The sequence below is a fragment of the Rhipicephalus microplus genome, chromosome 5 (genome assembly GCF_043290135.1).
Source record: "Rhipicephalus microplus isolate Deutch F79 chromosome 5, USDA_Rmic, whole genome shotgun sequence".
Taxonomy (NCBI): domain Eukaryota; kingdom Metazoa; phylum Arthropoda; class Arachnida; order Ixodida; family Ixodidae; genus Rhipicephalus; species Rhipicephalus microplus.
This window is the reverse complement of record NC_134704.1, coordinates 199,070,311-199,089,994: the sequence shown is the minus strand read 5'-3', so window position 1 is coordinate 199,089,994 and position 19,684 is coordinate 199,070,311. Positions and strand designations below refer to the sequence as shown.

The window sequence follows — 19,684 nt, the reverse complement described above, 5'->3', positions numbered from 1 at the left end:
GCAGCAGAGTCCTCTTCAGAGCTCCAGTGCATCAAGTGTAAAAACAAAAGAATTGCAGGTTTAATACAGTGTGCAGTTGCAGCCATTCTGCTACCATCAAGTGTCGCCCACAGCACAGCAACCTAGACTCAGTTCGACAATCGCCACACATTGAAAAGCCTTGCTGGCTAGAAAAAAAGACAGTTTTTACCGCAAGGGGGAAGCAATGAATATGACAGCAACAAACTGGAAGTCTATTTGAATGAAAGCCTCACCCATCAAAAAAAATGCAGCCACTACAGCAAGCGAAGTAACCTGTCTATGGCTTCCACAAAAAACTTTACGATTAGAGCACAACATGTATGAAAGTATGCGATAAATCCAATCTAAAACACAGCGGCACTTGTGCTCGAGGGTGACTGTGCCAGGTGGTACAAAGCACGCATTTTCTGCCGAACTCGCACAGCACCTCCTACCCACCTCCTATTTCCAAGTGATTTTTTTGTGTGAATTTCTTCTTGAGCCCAGTTTGTTTGCAGCGCAGAAAACACACAATGTGATGTTATCCATTGAGACCTTACATAAAAAATAGAGAAACAAAGGCAATGCAGCTGCAGTCATAGGTCAGCGCACTGACTCATGAGTCAACTCGCTCGGATCAAGACGGGCGTGAGCCGATCAAGGTAACGATACACGCCCATTGGCCCGGCGACGGCACTGGTTATCCATCACCAGGACAACGTTAAATCAAGACAGAAAAATGTTTTATGCGCCGTTTCTGTGGCAAGCAAACAGGTCACTGGTAACGCTGGCATTCTCAGCACGACAAGTTGGTGTGCAGAAAACACGGCACATGCTTTCAGCTTTAGTGCCTAAAATGCCGTAGTGACGTTTACCAACTAGGAAATTCACCTTTGTCGCAAAGCGTTGTTGGCTATGGCAGGGCATTTTTGGCTTTAGGTTGCGTTGTCCCACGGATCGATATTTACTGCAGTCAGCCAACCGAAAGGTGCCCGGTGTTGTTACGTTACTAAGTCTATCACGTTTCGTGAATGTGCTGACCTAATGAGTATATATTTCAACCGCATAGTTTAGCATTAGAATCTGCGCGCTTGGTATGATTGATGAGGCAAAATGTGGGTGGCCAACGTAGCCTCCATTTCTCGCTCAAGTACCGTACATACCGGAATATAAGTCGAGATTTTTTCAATAAAATATTAACCTAAAGTCGCCCCTCGTCTTATACAGCGGTGTCTAGCCGAAAGTGCACCGCTGTCTGGCAACATGTGACTTACATGTGCTTGAGAAGCCGGACGCGGCCTTAACCGCATCCAAATCCAATCGCAGGCTGTTTTTTTTTTTTTTTTCCTGTTTGTTTTCTTTGTGTTCGTGATTTGGATTTGCTTCCGATCTGCTCAGAGTTTTCGCTCCGCTTGAAATTGTGCTGCATTTTTAGTGGTATTTTTTTTTTTTTTCGTTCAGTCAATATGAGTTGCGGTACGAGGAGGCAGTACTCAGCTGCGTTTAAACTAAGTGTTGTTGAGTTCGCAGAAGCGAACGGGAATATGGCTGCTCAACCCCCCTTTGGTATATCGGGAAAAAAGTGTGCGCTATTGGAGGGCGCAAAATGAGAAGCTGCGGATGTGCAATTTTCAAAAAATGTCGTTTCGTGGATGAAGTGCCGTTCATTCGCAGCTGGAGGATAAGCTAGCGCACTTTGTACGGGAAGTTTGTGCGCGCTCACTGCCAGTGACCGTAGATAACATTCGCAAGAAAGCCGTGGAACTCGCTCGAGAAGCTAGGCTCACGAGAGAAGAGTTTTGTGCACCAAACTCTTCGGTGCGTCGATTTATGCGATGCAAAGAATTTTCTCTTCGGCGGCACACATCCATCTGTCAGAAGTTGCCCGAGGAGTTCGAGAACAAGCTTATAACTTTCAGCGCTTCGTGAACCGGCTTCGAGAGCAGAACGACTACATAATGGAGCAGATTGGCAACGCCGATGAGACCTCCGTGTGGTTGGACATGTCTTTGTCGACCACGATCACGCAGCGCGGCGACAAGGATGTGAAGCTGCTGTCCACTAGCAACGAGCACTCGTGCTTCACCGTCATGCTGGCATGCACGGCAAATGGTAGAAAGCTTCCGCCCTTCATCATTTTCAAACGCAAGACAATCTTGAAGGAAGTGCTCTCGCCCGGTGTTGTCATTCGCGTCAACAAAAAGGAATACATAGACGAGGCCATGATGCTCGAATGGATAAGAGTAGTGTGGAACCGTTGGGCAAGTGCACTGCTGCGTCTTCGTAGCATGCTAGTGTTGGATGCGTTTCGTGGTCACTTAACCGACGCTGTGAAACACGCACTCGGCGACGGGAAAACGGACCTCGCCGTGATACCAGGTGATATGACATCCACCCTCCAGCCGCTCGAGGTTGTGCTGAACAAGCCGTTCAAGGGCTGAGTGCGGCTGGAGTACCAAGAGTGAATGTCGAGCGACAACCCAGACACCGACAAGCCGCCTACAGAGACCTCCGCTTGTGACTGTTTAGAATGGCTACTTGGGCTAGTTGATTAGAATCCATGGTGATAAGAGCTGGAGCGCGTGCACGAAGGTGCTAGAAGAAACGTGAAACGAAAGGCGACACAAGGAAAGCAAAGAGGACAACACGAGCGCTGTTTGTGGCTGGGTGCTTTCCACCTGGCGTCCCTTGCCAGACTCCATGGTGGAAAAGGCTTTCAAGAAATGTTGCTTTAGCAACTCGCTGAATGGCATGGAGGGCGATGCACTGTAGGAGGCTGTCAGCGACAAACTCTCGTCTTCGGAAGACAGTGGTGCTTCGTCGGACGAATAGGATCCAGTTGCGATGGTGGTTGAGGGAAGCTCCGACGATCGAGGTGTGGTGCGCCCAATTCGCGAATAAATGTGGTTCAACAGTTATGGGTTCGTTTTCGTTTTCTTTTTTCTTTTACAGTAACCTGACCTTGGGGGGTAGACCTATATTCCCACTCGACCTATAGTCCGGTTTATACGGTAAGTGCAACTGAGAAGATATTTAGGCAGGACGGACACTTTGGTGTAGTGTGGTACAATTTCAGCAAATTTGACGGTTCTGGTGCAGCTCTGTGCAAAAATCAGGAATTGTATCAAATTGGCTCAGCTGATGCAGCGGTTGCACCCCTGCTGTTCCTGCGGTTAGGATTTCATGAAAGCATGCCAAAACCTGACCTATGGCACAAACGCATTTATGACGCCCACTACACTTTCTGCTTTGAGACATAGCATGTTGGCATTACGAATCACGGTCACCACCACTAGTTCAACAGAAGCCTCATCAAAACATAATTAAACAAAGCTTATTGGTTAGCTGCTTAAAACTAGCAGGGTAATTACTTGAGGTAATAGCACCTGTTAGCTACGATTCTTTCTGCCTGGAAATTTGTTGCTCATCCCAAAGTCGAAAACAGCTTCTTTGGAGCTTGAGATTAGGTACTGAGCACTCCGACATCCGCCAACAAGCAGTGGTGACATTTTTCTTGCTGATCGGGATAGCTTGCAAGATACATAGCTTCATGAACAATTGTTTGCAAGATAAGTGAGAGCTCATTGCATTTACTGCTACAGCCTCTGCGAGTATGCATGCTTGACTCGCGATGGTAAGAAAAACAGCATATTTGGCACTAAAACATAAGACATGATGCACAAAATACAGAACCGCAACAGGCCTATCTTGAAGACGCCCTTGAGTGTATTCAAAACCGTGTCGCTAGGTTTATCAATGATTCTTACTCCCATGACGTCAGCGTATCTTCACTAAAGGCAGAACTTCAACTGCCCCTCCTTTCCCTCCGCCGCCGTATCGCCAGTCTTTCGTTATTTCATAAGTTTTTTCACAGCTCGATGCGCATGCCACCTTATTTTGTTCCCCCAGCGCACATCTCTCAACGAACTAATCATCCTCTTCAAGTCGCACGCCCACGTGCACACACCGTTACTTTTTCAACATCATTTTTTCCTCGCACAGCAGTTGCCTGGAATAGCCTTTCAGGCGACATTCCTGCCATTACTTGTACTTCTACCTTCACAACCAGTATCACTAATCATCTTTCACTTTAGGACAAACGATTGTTTTCTGCTCAATTTTTATGTACCCACACCTTATGTAATGCCCCGCAAGGGGTCTTTAAGGAAATAAAATGAAATGAAATGAAACCACACAGTGTATAAGAGGGCGGCTATTTGGTTGGTATGGCAGCATGATAATTAATGGTAGTGCACGCTAGAGACCCTTACAAAAGAAGACACATTCGAGACACCACATGCTAACTTTGAACATTAGTTTCATTGATCTCACTAGTACAGTATAATCACAATGACACAAATTCGATGGGTGCCCATAAAATATTCGTATAATCTTAAATTTGTATGAACCAAAAACAAGTTAAAAGTAATCATAAAGATAAACAAGAACTTTATTGGGTTCAACATCTTCGTGCCGAAAAAATTACATAATGTTCTTTTGAACTTTCAATAAAGTGCTGCGATTTCCTCACTCACGCTGCTAGCGCTTAAAGGCAAGTTTACACTTACTTCACATCAGAGGAAGCAAAAGCGCCAAACTAATGGTAAATTCGCTCACTTCGCCGCTTAGACAGCCAGAAAAGCGAGCGCGCTGTGAAGTCAAAATGAAAAAAACTCAGTCCTGGAGAATTCAAGGGAAAATGCTAGAGGGGTAGGAAAACTATGTCCGCACCCATCTAAAACGTTCATATTCGTTCTGCCCTTCATACGCGCCACCGCCACAATCGCCGTTTGAAAACTTATTCCATTTTGCCCGTTTCCTAAGCATTAAAATTGATACAGAGTTCAAGTAATGCATGCAAAGCACTGAAAAGAAACAGCTTACACCTTTACAAATGTTGTTTCGGGAGATACATCACCAAAAACGACACAAGCGGATGCACCGACAGCGACATATTTAGCTGGCACTGCAAAAGCAAGACACATAAGTGCACGTAGACTCGCCGCTGCTGCACCTTCTTTTACTTCGAATGTTCGCAGCAATTGTAATCCAAACCAGGCTTTCGATGAACGCATTCTTGTCAAGGCCATGAGCTTTGATGGCCACCACAGGCCCCTTTGCTGCCATGTTAAATTTGCGGCTGGTTGTTTAAATCATTGAGTAAGTAAATGAAAGGTATTCACCGATAGCATTTCCTAAAATTGATAGGAAACTCTATGATTCATATCACTTGATTTGAGCTAGTGCAGCCAATGTAACCAAAGCCGCAAAGAAAAAAAATTGGTAGACCCCACATACTGTAAGAATCGATGATATGCGAAGCAAGAATGAGGGAGATTAAACTGTCACATTAAAATCATGACATGTCCGTCCGCTGTAGCTGCGCTGTTTTACAGCAAAAGCTGTTATAAGATCACAACAAGAGCCGCTTGCGCGGTAGTTGTCCGCCGCCGCCACTGGTGTCCGTAACCACTATCGCACGAAATGAAAAAAACTTAGTAAATAAGAACACCAAGAACACAAAGAGATTCGAACCCAGGTTTGCTGCGTGCCAGCTGAGTATTCCATCAAGTAGCCACAACAGTACTTGAAACTCCGGCGCAAATTTTCCTTAGGCAGGCTTGATGTCGGGAAAGGAATCGCGTTAATATGAGTAATAAAGCGTTTTAGAACAGCAAAGAAACAACCAGGCATCACACAATGCAAATTTTGTAACAACTGAGTCATTCAGTGATCCAACTCATAAGAAAAGCCTGTTCTTTTTCACTGATTAACTGCGACGCATACCCCTTCAGGCATAATTCTTCATCCTTGTCAGCCACTGCATAAAAAATTTGCACAAAATTCCTTGCAAGTGCATGACGAATACCACGCTTCTCCAAAGAATGACGAAGGATAACATAGTGAGTGCCCTACTACACAAAAATTGTGATTATTTATGGCGTAGTGGGCACCCTGCAGGTGTGCATGTGGCAGCCCAAATTACTGCTCTCACAAACATGCATAAAAAACAGCACAGAACAAAAGGCAATACCCTTGTAACACGGCTATGACGGAATTTCGTTTAAGCACTTCGTCTTTTCGTTGAAAGAGATGCAGTTCATGTCACGCAGCCTCCATTTCAGCGTAGAACTTAAATGGTGCTTTTGAAAAATTCTGATGACTATTTGGACTCAATGAAGTACTCTCATTCCCACATAGCTACTGCTACGGGGACAATCAAGCTAACAACATTGTTGTAGTAACCTCATAAAGTTTAAGATACTTGAGTTCAGTGTAGCATCACACACTGTGTGGCACAATTTCAATTCTATTGTTGAGGACTTCAGTGCCTGTGTTCTTTAGAAACAACACTTCATCAAGCTGCCAATGGCAAGTCTTGCACCGTATTGTTTCTATATACACATGCGAGATTTCTCGCTTTAGCTTTATTTCTCACTTCAGCTTTATTAGAATGCATGAAAAAAAGGAGACACGTGTAGGCAACTACTTATGTGAAAAATGGGACGTTTTCTACAAGTGAAGCAGCGCCGTTTCTGCACCGTGCTGCTCCCGTCGAAAGCTTGCACTACGGGGTCTAATTGCCACAACTCTACGTATTTTTGTAAAGCTCCATTAGGAAGTTGAATGCTGAACGGAGGTAAATGGAGATTGTTGGTTGCCATGTGACAGAAGTATAAGCTGCAACTTACCACCAGGTTTCATGGTTACAATTCAGTGTACCATCATTTCAAGAACCACATTACGAACACCTACCTTGGAGGCACGTCTTTCTTCCTCTTTCTCGTGGGGCCAGTTCCGCCGAACGGGAATGGGCGACTGATGGGTAGTCTTACCGCGGCCCGAGTCGTGGGTTGAGTCGGACTGCGTGGACGGCGATGAGGCTGATGTCACCGACACGAATGACACAGGCGACTCGGACCGCGATGCCGAGCTCATTGTGTCCGTGACAACAGGAGATGTCTTACGCGGCGCTGTGCTGCTGCTTGGTGTTCCCAGTGGTGCACCTCCTTGCAAAGCCGACACCTGTGACGAGCAGATGCTGGCCACTGTGGTCACCAAGTCTGGCGATGCTGTAGTGGTGGCCACCGACGTTGTCCGCCCACCGAGCAGTGGTGCCTTGGGGCCTCCCAACACCGCGGCCGCTGCCGCGGCCCTCTGTGCCGCCAGCGCCACTACGGAAGACGCATAGCTTGGCGGCTCTGTGGTAGGCACGGTGGTGGGCGGAAGAGGAGGTGGTGGCGGGTCCTGCCGGTGCAACACATAGGGGGGCGGAGGTGCACCATTGTGTGCCGCGTACGGAGGTGGCTGGGGTTGTGGCGGCTGGACGGCTGTAACAGAGGCAACGCCACCTCCTCCCACTTGGTTCGGGTAAGGCGGCGGTTCATGAATTCTCGAGGAGGCAACTGACAGAGAAGGCGGCGAGGGCCCACAGGTCGACGTTGACGACGCAAAGTTGTAGGGCGTCAGTGGCGCCGTGGGAGCGATGGCCGTCTGGAGGACTGGTTTCTGAACCTGGGTACTCTTGACCGACTGCATGATGACTGGAGACTGCGACTTGGCCTGGCGCGCCGACCACGCCTGCAGGGGTCTTGGAGGAGGTGGAGGCCCTGCCCCACTGGGCGACTGCGCAGGTGGAGGCGGCGTGTACGCAGGCGGCAGAGCGCGCGATTTGGAGCTCCCGGAGGCCACTGAGTACTCGCTGCAGCTACTGCTGACAGTCGTGTTGGCGGGGCTCTGCCGACCCGAGCTCGACGAGGCAGCGTACGAGGGCGCCGAGGACAGGCTGCTGCCGCTGCACGGGTACGGGGGAGGAGGTGCTGCGCCGCTGGGGTACAGGAGGCGGCTGCCGCCCATCAGGGGCACCGGGCTGGGACCCTTGAGGGGCCCCGCCGAGCCCGATGAGGCACTGCTATAGGCGCCCACAGAAGATGGCGCTCGCGGTGGCTGCTTAAGCAGAGTGTGAACGGCGGAGCTGCTGGGGCCGACGCCTCGCGGGGGAGGCGGCGGTGGTGGCGGCTCGCTGGGCGGGAAGTCCGGAGGCGGCCGCCCGGGGCTGTCTGATCGTGTCACCTCCAGCATCGAGCGCTCCCAGAGGGGCACGCCAGAGTCTGCTACCTGCAGGCTTGCCTTGCGCAGGCCCTTCATCACCTTGCCTGCGACACATTTAATGCCCCATCACAATGGTGTTATCTTCGCAGGCTTTTGGACACTGCCCTCGCTTATCTCGCTACATCCCCATTAACGAACCACTCCTTGAGTCGCCGCATTTTGATGGCATGCTTAGGTTTAATATGTTAAGGCTGGCATAGTGTTACTCCCCATTTTGTGGACAATGAGGCTCCACTCCCTCATGTAGTTATGAAGCGCACGAGTTGGTTGATTCTTGAACATCATTTCCGATGGAGGCGGAAATGTTGTAGGCCCAAGTGCTTACATTCGGGTGCATGTTAAAGAAACCCAGGTGGTCAAAATTTCCGGAGTCCTCCACTACGGTGTCTCTCATAATCATATGGTGGTTTTGGGACGTTAAACCCCACATATATCTATCCATCTGATTCTTGAACATCTTGGCACAACCCACTTTGGGCCATGAATTGAGCAGTGCCTTGCTTACTATGCTAATTCACTTACTGAGGGAAAGGGTTGAAAAAAGTTGGTTCCAGATATGCATGTTACACCGCAAATGTAGTGGAAAGACGATAGTTTTGCGTCTGGAGAGAGTGAACAAAACGTTTATTTGATGTTCTGCACAGAAAAATTGGTGAATGGTATTCTGGAGGCGCTGTGAATGGTGTAGCGGAGGCGAACGAGCGCATCGAGACACGTTAGACACAAGTGCCATCTGGCAGTTATCTTTGAAAACGAAGGCATGCAGCCCGCGAAGAAAGATGCGCGCCAGTCTCGGAGGTGATAAGGTGTAGAACGCAAAGCGACGGGCAGGTGCCACCACTGTGACGTCGTAGCAAAGCCTTGGAAACACCTTTTTGAGCATCGCGTTGCAGTGTCAGCGCAGCGCAATAAACGCTACATTCCTTGGGGTTACTTGTGTGTGTCTCTTCTAGTATAAAGGCAGACAAACAAAACTTCGAAGTGTTGTTATGACGCCTCAGATATGCGCAATAATTGCTTCTTAGTTGACAATCGCACAACTATGAACGCTAAACCGTGAGTATGATTGGTGGGTGCTGAGAATGGGGTTGGTCATTTGGTACCATTTGAGGTATCGTTAGGGCAGACAAACCGACAAAGTTACAGACAGACATACAGACATATCAAAATTTTTCCGTCAAAGGTCCCCAAGAAAGACTATCGTCTTTAATAACTGATACGCCATTTCAAAGTAATGGAATTGCACGACAGTGCAGCATCTTGTTGGCACTGCAATGCATTGGGAAGTAAACATTTCTGTACATACAAACCCTATCAGAGACGTAAATCCACAAATATCACACCTCTTACTACAGCAGCCATTACGTCTGTATCATAAATTATGGCTTTATTTTTACTTTTGTAAAAATGAAATGCATGCCTTGAAATCGAATTGCAAAAAAACAAATATACATGGGCTCTCAGTTAACAAAATTGCATTGTATTATTGAGTCTTCTCTGAAGCCCATCGAGCGACAGTTGCAATTTCAATAGTCCCACACAGTTGAGGAGTGCCGCACACTGGTAAATAGTTATATTTTATTATTTTTTCAGTTACTGCAATCCCCATAGAGGACTCTTGCAAGGTGGAAATATCATGGTATTTGTATATTTGTATATGTATTACCACCCTGCTTGGACCTCAAGTCGGCAGTATTGAATAAATAAATAATAAAACATTTCAGGCAACAAAATAAAGAAGGATAGCAAACATTGCTTCCAAAAAAATACAAGTAATACAAAAAGACAAAAAGATCGGTCATGAGAAAAAATACATTCTTTGTGCTATTGCAGCACACATACAGAACATCAACTACATAAAAAATGGCAAGAAAAACTACACCTTTCAACAAGATCATGCTGCATATTGGAAAGTAATTAACAGATATTTGCAGCAAATGAAGACAGTGAAGGTTGAGTAATTTTAGTGTCAGGTTATTCCATTAAGCCAGAGTCCTTGGAAAAATGGAATATTTGAAACAATTATTTTTTTCACCTAATGAAGTTATTTTAGGTGATCCCTTTGTCTTATTGCATACCCAGAAGAAAAAGTAATTATGTCAGAAATGTTAATATTGTAATGTTTATTTATAAGCTGAAATAAAAATTTTTGTCGGGAAGAGCACTTGCATTCCGTGAGTATAGGCAAGTTGGTTTGTTTTAGGAGTTCTATTGCAGAGGTACATGTGTAGTTATTGTAAATGAACCAGTGATAAAGATAATCGAAAAACACCCATTTATAATGTTGAACGCAGTTCTACTTAACTGTCGAGCCATTCCAAGTTATCCCGTTTGAAAAAAAATTCCAAGGGGTGACACCCCCTCAGCCTGAGCACAAGGGGGATCTGCAACACAAGTTGAGTGTGATGTTTTCATCCCTTCTTCTGAAACTGAGTATTGCACCAATATTATTTCCAAGTGGCGACGCCTAAAACAAAGCTGTTATGAGCTTATTCCCATGAAGAAACCACACTTTTTCGACTAGGGTGACACACAGTGACTATGTTTGAGATCGGAAGTGAAGCTTTTCCACGTGGAAATGACGACAGTGAATCAACTAGTCGCGCGTAATATTCATATGGTCCCAGATAGGCCGTACTATCGTGCCCTAAAAATTATATAATAGCACTATTCATACTTCATTAAATAAAAAAAAGGATTTCTGTTTTTGAATAATATGAAAGTGTAAGAAAACTTGCAATTAACCCTCGGCGTACTACACGACAGCCGCTGTAAGGAGAGTCACAAAGAGAGAGGTGCACAGAGATTGGAAACTACCTTTGACATCAGTGGGGAAATGAAATGCGAAAGGGAACATTTTTTTTTTTTTTTCATCTGGTGAGGTTTCAAAGTTTGAAGGCTAGTAAGTTCTGTATTGTTAATTATTTTTGTGGCAATCTCATTATTCCGCACTCTACGAGCTCCAGGGCTAGAAAATGCAGACAAAAAAGCATCACAGGGCCCCTTTAACCTTCTCATTCAATGAATCAGCCCACCGATTGGATCAATCATGGAGGAAGTGAAACTACAGAAAGTTTTACAATAACCAATGCAAAGTCTTGCATTTACATTGCACATGCATCATACGCTAACCTATTGCAGGCTCCCGTTAGGTGACAAATGCTAATTCTAAGCCTGTAAACTAGGCATATTATATTGTAAAACGCTCTTATGTCATGTTATCAATGTGCAACGAACAAAGGAAAAGGACACAAGCACAGAGAGCGCGACTTCCATCAATACTTATTCAGAAAGAGCACAGTATTGCAAAGTGGCATAAATGGCCGGAGAGTTGTCACTGAGCGTAACCCCATTGTCTTTAAGCAGCTGCCCACTGATCACCTCACGCTGTAATATCAAGGGTGCAATAGTTAAAACAGAATCAGGCACAATTTTTAGAGCAGCAAAATATTACTTTTGGAGCACTACCACCTAAATCAGGAGAAGGAAATGAGAAAACAAAAACAAATTTTTCATCATGAAATACCAAATATCGAGCAGCGTAAAAAAGAAGGCTTCCATTTAGGAAAAAAACATATATACAGAACATTCAGCCCACCTAAATCGTGCAGAGAGAACATGAGTACTGCTATTTGAATAAAGGTGGTATTCTGAATTACCCCACTCAGCAAAGTCCCCATCAGCATTTGGCATGCCTGCCGAATTCTTTGTCAGGCTCTACGAATTCAAATGTGGCTCTTCCAAGTTGGCAGCCTTGAAATTCGGGAGATTCATACAACCAAGGCGTAGGTATGGCCAAAACAACTTGTGCACAAGGTTTTATTTGGGGGGGGGGGGGGGGGAGAGAAAGGGGGGCAGCAGAAATATCATCATGTAGACATCAGCCGTACTACTAGTACTCCAAGTTACGCAGCCAATACACGCATGAGGAATAGAACAAAATGTCCGTTGTCCTGTTGCTAGCGCTAAAAGCACCTTCCAAATCACACTACACATTGACGAGGGACACTGGTGTACTGCAGCCAAGGTGGCTTAGGCAGCGATCTGCGCGAGTTCGAACAACGCCAAGCAATTTTCTAAACCACTATACCCGGCCCCACTTTTTTTTTTTTTCTTTCACGGTTTAGGGCACAGCTTCTTGGCTCGCTTGCAAGGTGCATTCGACCATATAAAGTAGCAAAGGCCCGCGCCTGTTGGCCCAGTGACGGTGCCATATATCTATCACTGGGACGATCCAACATCCAAGCCAGAAAAATGTTTTATCTGCCGTTGCAACGACAACCAACGTGGTGGCTGGCAATGACGGCATTCACAGCACGTCAACCTTATTCGCACGCGAAAAACGCGGCATACGCCTAACATGCTAATGGGCGCAAGGCCCACCACTGGAGACGCGAGCGCTGTAATCGCTGTGACGTGCAGGGTTGGATCTTGTGATCTCGCCTCGCTCTGGTGAAGGAAAGCTGGCGGTTGAATGCGTTGTTTTTACGTGACTTCACGGTGTTTTCATTTTTGAACAGCGTTGTTTTGCTCTGGATTTATGTGTGTGCGGACTTCTGCAGACTACACAATCTGGAAAATTGCAGCAAACGTTACCGGCGGTGTGCCACAGTGCGCTACGTATATCAGGGCACTGAACCGCCACTGGCTGTGCCAGTGTCCCCTCTCTCTTTCTCTGTTATTGTGATTATTTCGAGCCTATGGGGTTAAAATGGGCACCGACCATGGTGCTCACATAGAAGCAGCACGTTTCAGTTTCCGCACGGGAGCAAGGTGTGGGAGGCTAGTTGGCATTCCATGTTTTTAACAATTGAAGCGCAGAAAGGACTAAGGAAGCCTAGTTCACAACGAAAAATTGATGTGCAAACAGTTCGATTATGTCAAATAGGATGTAGGTGTGTACATGTGGAGCAAGTTGCCGTCATTTCGTAAAATCAAGAATGTGTGCCGTAGTCTGAATAGTCAGAGAGTCAAGATGTAGCCCAGAAGCCCAGTTCTTTTCTTCTTTTTGCATTAATTTTACTTTATTCTGGCCTGTTTTGTGGCCAATTGCTTCTGCATGTTCGGTCGGCGAGCGTGTTCGAAGGAGGCTTCTTCCTTACATCATACATGTGCCGCTCCAGCCTTGCTAAAGCTGACTTCCCTCACCAAGGTAAGCTCTACCACAGAGTGCGCCACTAGCTTCCGCCCTCCTCTACGGCTGTCCGTCCCCATGTGTGTACTCGACCCCACAAGTTTTCAACTGCCAGTGCCATAGCCAGCGAGAGGCACACCTAGCCCGTGCCCCCCCCCCCCCCCCATTTCATCCCATGGTATATAGCGCTCAAAATAACCGTCTACCACATCTGCCAGCCCAGGCCAAATTCTAATCAAGGTGGGGCCCCCTCAGAAAAAAATTTCTGCTAACGCCCCTGCCTTCCGCGACTTCAGCTCACAGGGTTCCTCGCTTATAGATTACGTCTGTAGAATGGGCCCATAGCCACTGTCACTTCTTGTCAATGTTGTTTTGATCTACAGGCAAAACTGTAATCAGCTTCGAAAACTGATTCATCTTCTGTAGAACTGATTCACCTTCCGTGATTCAGCTGCCGTAAAATATCGCACAGCTTATGAATGAAGCTGTAAAAAAAAAAAAGCTGGACACTGGTAATTTAACTGAAACATGAAATTACCGCTTAGATAAAGGTACGCAAGACCTCGCAGCATGCTCATTTAAGCGCGCAAAATGATACGGCTGGCTGATCGAAGTTTTTGTATCCCAATTTACCCATTGGTAAAAGCTCTGGAACCGAACGAATCCTATATAATTGATTTTCCCCATGTGTGGATCGATGGTGATCGAATGTGCAACATGTGCAATTAGTACAATAAGTATTAGGATTGTGCTGCAGAGAAAAGTTACAACTCTGAATAAGGCACGCATGTGCAGGATTTTCACGTTTGCCCCTACATTCTTTGTGATTTCACACTGTTCCCCTTTTTGTTTTGTTTGGCATCTAAGCAAATATGCAAATATTCCATTTCTCCTAAATGTGCATTCACAATTCGTAACCCAACAAGTTACATGTGTAACTTCCTATGTTAACCACCCCTCCCTATTTTGTAATACCCTAACACAGCGGCCTTCAAGGGAAAAATAAATAATGATGATGATGAGGCATCCAGCGAGTGGAATCGCTTCAGCTCACCTCGGCAATGAGCATTGCACTTTCGCTGTCCGGTCGACGCTATAATCCATGTGCCTGCTGCTGTAACTTCACCCCTTGCCAGAGTTTAAGCTTATCAGTGATCGTTCTCAAATTCTTTTAACTTGTTCACATGCCTTTGCAGGTTGTTGCTGCACAGGAGTATAAAATAAAATCGGCTGGTAGGGTTGGAGCATATACCAACCACTCCTCCTCTATGTTGCCCGACGGTGTGTGTGTGTGTGTGCTGCCGAGTGCACTGGGCCTGCGAAACTGTGAGCAGCCTGTTGGTGCGCAACCTCAGAGGCCAACCATTGAGTGCCCTCATGAGAGAGCTAGCTGCCATCAACAGGGATGTCTCATGAGTTGAGGACGTAAGGCAAGGGAGAGAAGGAGTGTGCATATGTAACCGTTGGTCTTGGTACATGGTTTGTCTCTAAATCTGTGGTGCAAATGAAACGATGGTACTCTGACCTAAATGCTGACAAAACTTCAAAAAACCATTTCGGGGTCTTTTTATGCTTCCTCAGCAATATAAAAAGATTTCAGCATAAAACTGTGTAACTTCTATTTCTAGTTATTGTTTCGATGCATTACGTTTTGTAGGAGTGCACACGACGAGACTAAAAAAAAACATGGGTCATATATCTAATGTTACTTATAGTCTTCACATTTCTTGGAATAAAATGCCAAACAAATATAATTTGTTAAAGTATTTTTTGTCAACAACGGGGAAAAGTAAATGTTTAATGGGGGAAATATTGTTGTATCACCCCATACACCGTGAGAATAGTTCACTATCTTCTACATTTGATATAGCTTATGTTTGATATAGCATTCGCCCATTCGTGCAAACAAATAAGGAGAGAATTATTCACACATTATAATGTTTTGCATCTTTGAAATGCACCAGCACTTTGTCACGACTTATCTCAGGAGCGCTTGCAGTGAATGGAGGTGAGAGAGAGACACGTGCTGGAGGTGACGCGACAAACACAAAACAGCAGACAATCTGAAATTCTTACGCTAGCTTTTGGCACGAAATAAACACGAGAGATGGACAAGTCACTTTACAATCTGACACACAGAATTCACCCCCCAAAAGGGACATGCACACAATAATCAAGGGAACCGCAACTAACTTTGATTCAAGATAAGTTTGATTCTTACCCCTAATCTGTCTCTAGCCGAGATGGCTTCTCGGTGGCTACTCTTATGCGCTCTCACAATAGCAGAACATTTTAACTGTTCAGATGACACCTCCAAAACTATGACAAAGTGGTACCGCTTCGCCGCCATCGTCGTCGGCGCGCATCTGCTTGATGATCCACTCGTCTTCATTGCCGGTGTTTTGGTCTTATACATCATCTTCAGCTCGCTTGGTCAAACCCAACTTGTCCATGGCCTCATAGATGACGTACTCCAATGACTGGTGTAGGCTGCATCCATTCTGGCTATAAGTGGAAGAGCTGTAGTCCCCCTAGAACTGCGGCCAAAGGATGCGGCATGTCCCGGCAGCCTCACTCGGAACATCCAAGGTCGACGACCACTTTCCAGCCCTCTTAAGACATCCTTCAGAACCGGGCGGCTCTACTTCAAGTGTTGCTATAGTAACGCTGACCTTCCTGACCTTTGCAGATCGAAGCTTCACAAGTGTCAGTTCAGCCATCACGGCTCTGGTCACGTGCCACGAGCTTCTCTGCCCAATCATCTCAAACGTGAACATGGCATGTATGCGCAACAACGGGGGTCCCACGCACCAACGCCGCATTCCAGCGCCCGGCACATGCCCTGCACCCTTTTACTCATGACTAGAGACCGGATTATAGGCAAATGCCTATTTTGTTCCTTGCATTCCTATCATCCCATTTTGATATGTGAGCATGAACACTAGGTTAAGAAGGGCTTTTATAGTGTTTTTATAGTGCCTATAAATTCCTATTTTTGGTGTTCGTGCCTAAATGCCTATAAGTGCTTATAAATGGGCACGTCGGAGTGGGTACGTCGGCTGGCCGCCTGTAACAGCCATGACCAACCCTTTGGTTTTCTTTATGCAGTTGCTTCTGGCACGGGCGACATTCACGGGCGATGCATCAAACAAGATAGTGGATTCCGTCAGCGCTGCGCCGATCTATCTCGGCGACTGCGCAGAAGAGGCATCGCTTGTTCTCAACTCTTGGACGCCACCACCGTCATCGACTGACGCCTATATAAGCAGCCCAACATCACGGCTTTCCTTCAGTGGGCACGTCAGCTGGCCGCCTGTAACAGCCATGACCAACCCTTCGGTTTTCTTTATGCAGTTGCTTCTGGCACGGGCCACATTCACGGCCGATGCATCAAACAAGATAGTGGATTCCGTCGGCGCTGCGCCGATCTATCTTGGTGACTGCGCAGAAGAGGCATCCCTTGTTCATAACTCTTGGACGCCACCACCGTCATCGACTGACGCCTGTATAAGCAGCCCAACATCACGGCTTTCTTTCAGTGGGCACGTCGGCTGGCCATGACCAACCCTTTGGTTTTTTTTATGCAGGTTAGTAGCAAGTATTTCTGTGTCAAAACTAGTGATCCTTGCTTTATTTAGCCGACGTGCCCCACCAGCTTATGCATGTGTTACCTGTACGTGCGGAACATAGTACTGTCTTTATTGAAACTTTGTGGCGATATCGAATCGAACCCAGGTCCGACTACCGAACAAATGTTGAAAGAACTTCTTGAAGGCCAAAAGACTATGCATAAACGACTTGATACTATAGAGTCGAAACTTAAAAAGGTAGAAACATCAGTGTCAACCCTCACGGAACTGAGTACCAAAGTCGCCAATCTCGAAAAAACAGTGCAAGGACTAGAAAAAAGGCTGGCGAATTTAGATGACAGAAGCAGAAGAAACAATCTTCTGGTTTTTGGCATTCCTGAAAAACCAGGAGAAACACCAGAATCGCTAGAATCGGCAATAGTTGAAGACTTGTTCAAAACTAAGCTTGGTGTAAAGTTAAAATCTGTCGAAACACTACACAGAATGGGGCGTAAGCAACCCGACAAACCTACACCTGTGATCTTAAAGTTCATAGATGACAGGGAAAAAAGACACGTGCTGAAGAACTGTTCTAAATTGAAAGGAATGGGCATTTCTGTGTCCGAGGACTTCTCGGCAGCCACGAGGCAAATCTTAAAGAACCTATGGGATAGTGCCTCTGATAGCAGGAAAGCGGGAGTAAAGGTGAAACTGTCATATGATAAAATTCGAATTGATAACAAAACGTATGAATGGCACAGTATTCACATGAAGAGGGTTCCTATTAGTTGACGCAGTAACAGGCTGCGAGATAAGAAGTGACATAAAAGGAAGGAAGCTAAGCAGTTTCGTTGTCTTAACATAAATGCCCGTAGTTTGATTAACAAGGTCATTGAATTAGAAAGTGTAATAATAGCACACAAACCGCATATGTTAATAATTACAGAATCGTGGCTACACCGAGATATAGATGATGATGAAATAACGCCACCAGGCTACAAAATGTACCGTAATGACAGAGATACCCGTGGTGGCGGTGTTGTCATCATGTTTCGAGAATCGCTATATGTGACACGATTACCCAATATTAAGGAAATCGAATGTGTTGTCGTTAAAGTGTTATCTGATGAGCTACATATTGTCGTTGGGGGATTTCACCGTCCGCCTATTGTGGTGATGAGTTTGTGGAACAATTAAATGAGTTTTTGTGTCAGTATAAAACGAGTAGTTGCTATGTCTTAATCAGTGGCCACTTTAATTTTCCCATGATAAATTGGTCGGATGATTTTCCACATGCCATCTCTGCTGCATCTGTATCTTTTCTTGCCCCGCCGCGGTGGTCTAGTGGCTAAGGTACTCGGCTGCTGACCCGCAGGTCGCGGGTTCAAATCCCGGCTGCGGCGGCTGCATTTCCGATGGAGGCGGAAATGTTGTAGGCCCGTGTGCTCAGATTTGGGTGCACGTTAAAGAACCCCAGGTGGTCGAAATTTCCGGAGCCCTCCACTACGGCGTCTCTCATAATCATATGGTGGTTTTGGGACGTCAAACCTCACAAATCAATCTTTTCTTGATGTTTTGCTGTTCCATGACTTGACGCAGCTTGTGAAAATGCCCACTCGCATTCAAAACGAATCTAGCACAATTTTAGACCTGTGTCTTGTTAGTAGAGGTATATATAACCGCAGTCCGATAATAGAAATTTACGACGGCATTTTGGACCATAAAATTGTGTCACTAAGCTTTGTACTGTACTATGCTAAAATGCCTGATAAAAAGACTGTTTTTGTACCCGTATTCTCGCGTGCTAATGATGTGGACATAATAGACGCTTTTGATCATTCTTATTCGGATTTCCTAACGCTTTCTAAAAAAAGTGAATGTCCTATTGAGCGATTGTGCTGCTTTTTCAAGACCTAGTAATTAAATGTATCCAAAACTTTGTTTCTCACAAACGCAAGGTATTAAACCGGTCTAGCCCCTGAATTACGAAAGAAATCGTACACCTAGGGCGCAAGCTAAAGAAGGCAAGAAAGCGACAAATAGAACGACCATCATTGTCTGGACTAGATAATATATCAGAGATGCGTCACACACTGAAAGCCAAATTGAAAAGTGCAAAGGAAATATATCAAAGCAAGGCTTTGACAAACTTTCTCTTGACATCACCAAATAAGTTTTGGCAATATCTTTCACCCAAAAAAAGTCCAGTATCAAGCTCATCTATTAACGGTGATGTTATAACCGACAAGAGGGAAATAGCAGGGGCGATGAATGATTACTTCCGTTCGGTGTACACGCGTGATAATGACGTTACCCCTGATTTCATCACCTATGACATCATGCCACCTATCGATGCCGTCTGTATCACTGAAGGGGGTGTCTTATCGCTTCTGCTTAATCTCGATCCAAAAAAGTCACTGGGCATTGACTCTGTACCTAACGCCTTTCTGATAAGGTATGCTGAATGGAATGCCAAATACCTATGCTTGATCTTTAAATCATCTCTCCTGCGCACTGAACTTCCGAGTGATTGGAAGCACGCTAAGATCACTCCAGTACCAAAAACTGATGACCATTCGCTTGTATCCTCGTTTAGGCCTATCTCCTTGCTATGCACTAGTGTCGAAATTCTAGAGCATATAATATTCAAACATTTGTCTATGTTTGTCGAAAGAAATAACCTAATCACGCCCCTTCAGCACGGCTTTCGCAAAGGGTATTCTACGGTAACCCAGCTTATTGAGACATTTCATGACCTAGCAGCAGCGATCAATAAGAATGGTCAAGTAGATGTTATATTATTGGATTTTGAAAAAGCTTTCGATTGCATAAGTCACCAGAAATTACTAATTAAGCTCAAACCAATTCT

The 19,684-nt window shown here is 45.6% G+C and overlaps 1 protein-coding gene across 2 annotated transcripts in view; it reads right to left on the bottom strand.

Moving 5' to 3' along the window:
* wts (serine/threonine-protein kinase warts) overlaps positions 1-19,684 on the bottom strand; it is a 264,916-nt gene that overhangs the window by 151,002 nt on the left and 94,230 nt on the right. For both annotated transcript variants that reach the window (XM_075896365.1, XM_037424377.2), the window contains one exon: positions 6,757-8,156. In XM_075896365.1, coding sequence (XP_075752480.1) covers positions 6,757-8,156 — 1,400 coding nt within the window. The remainder of the gene's footprint in view (positions 1-6,756; positions 8,157-19,684) is intronic.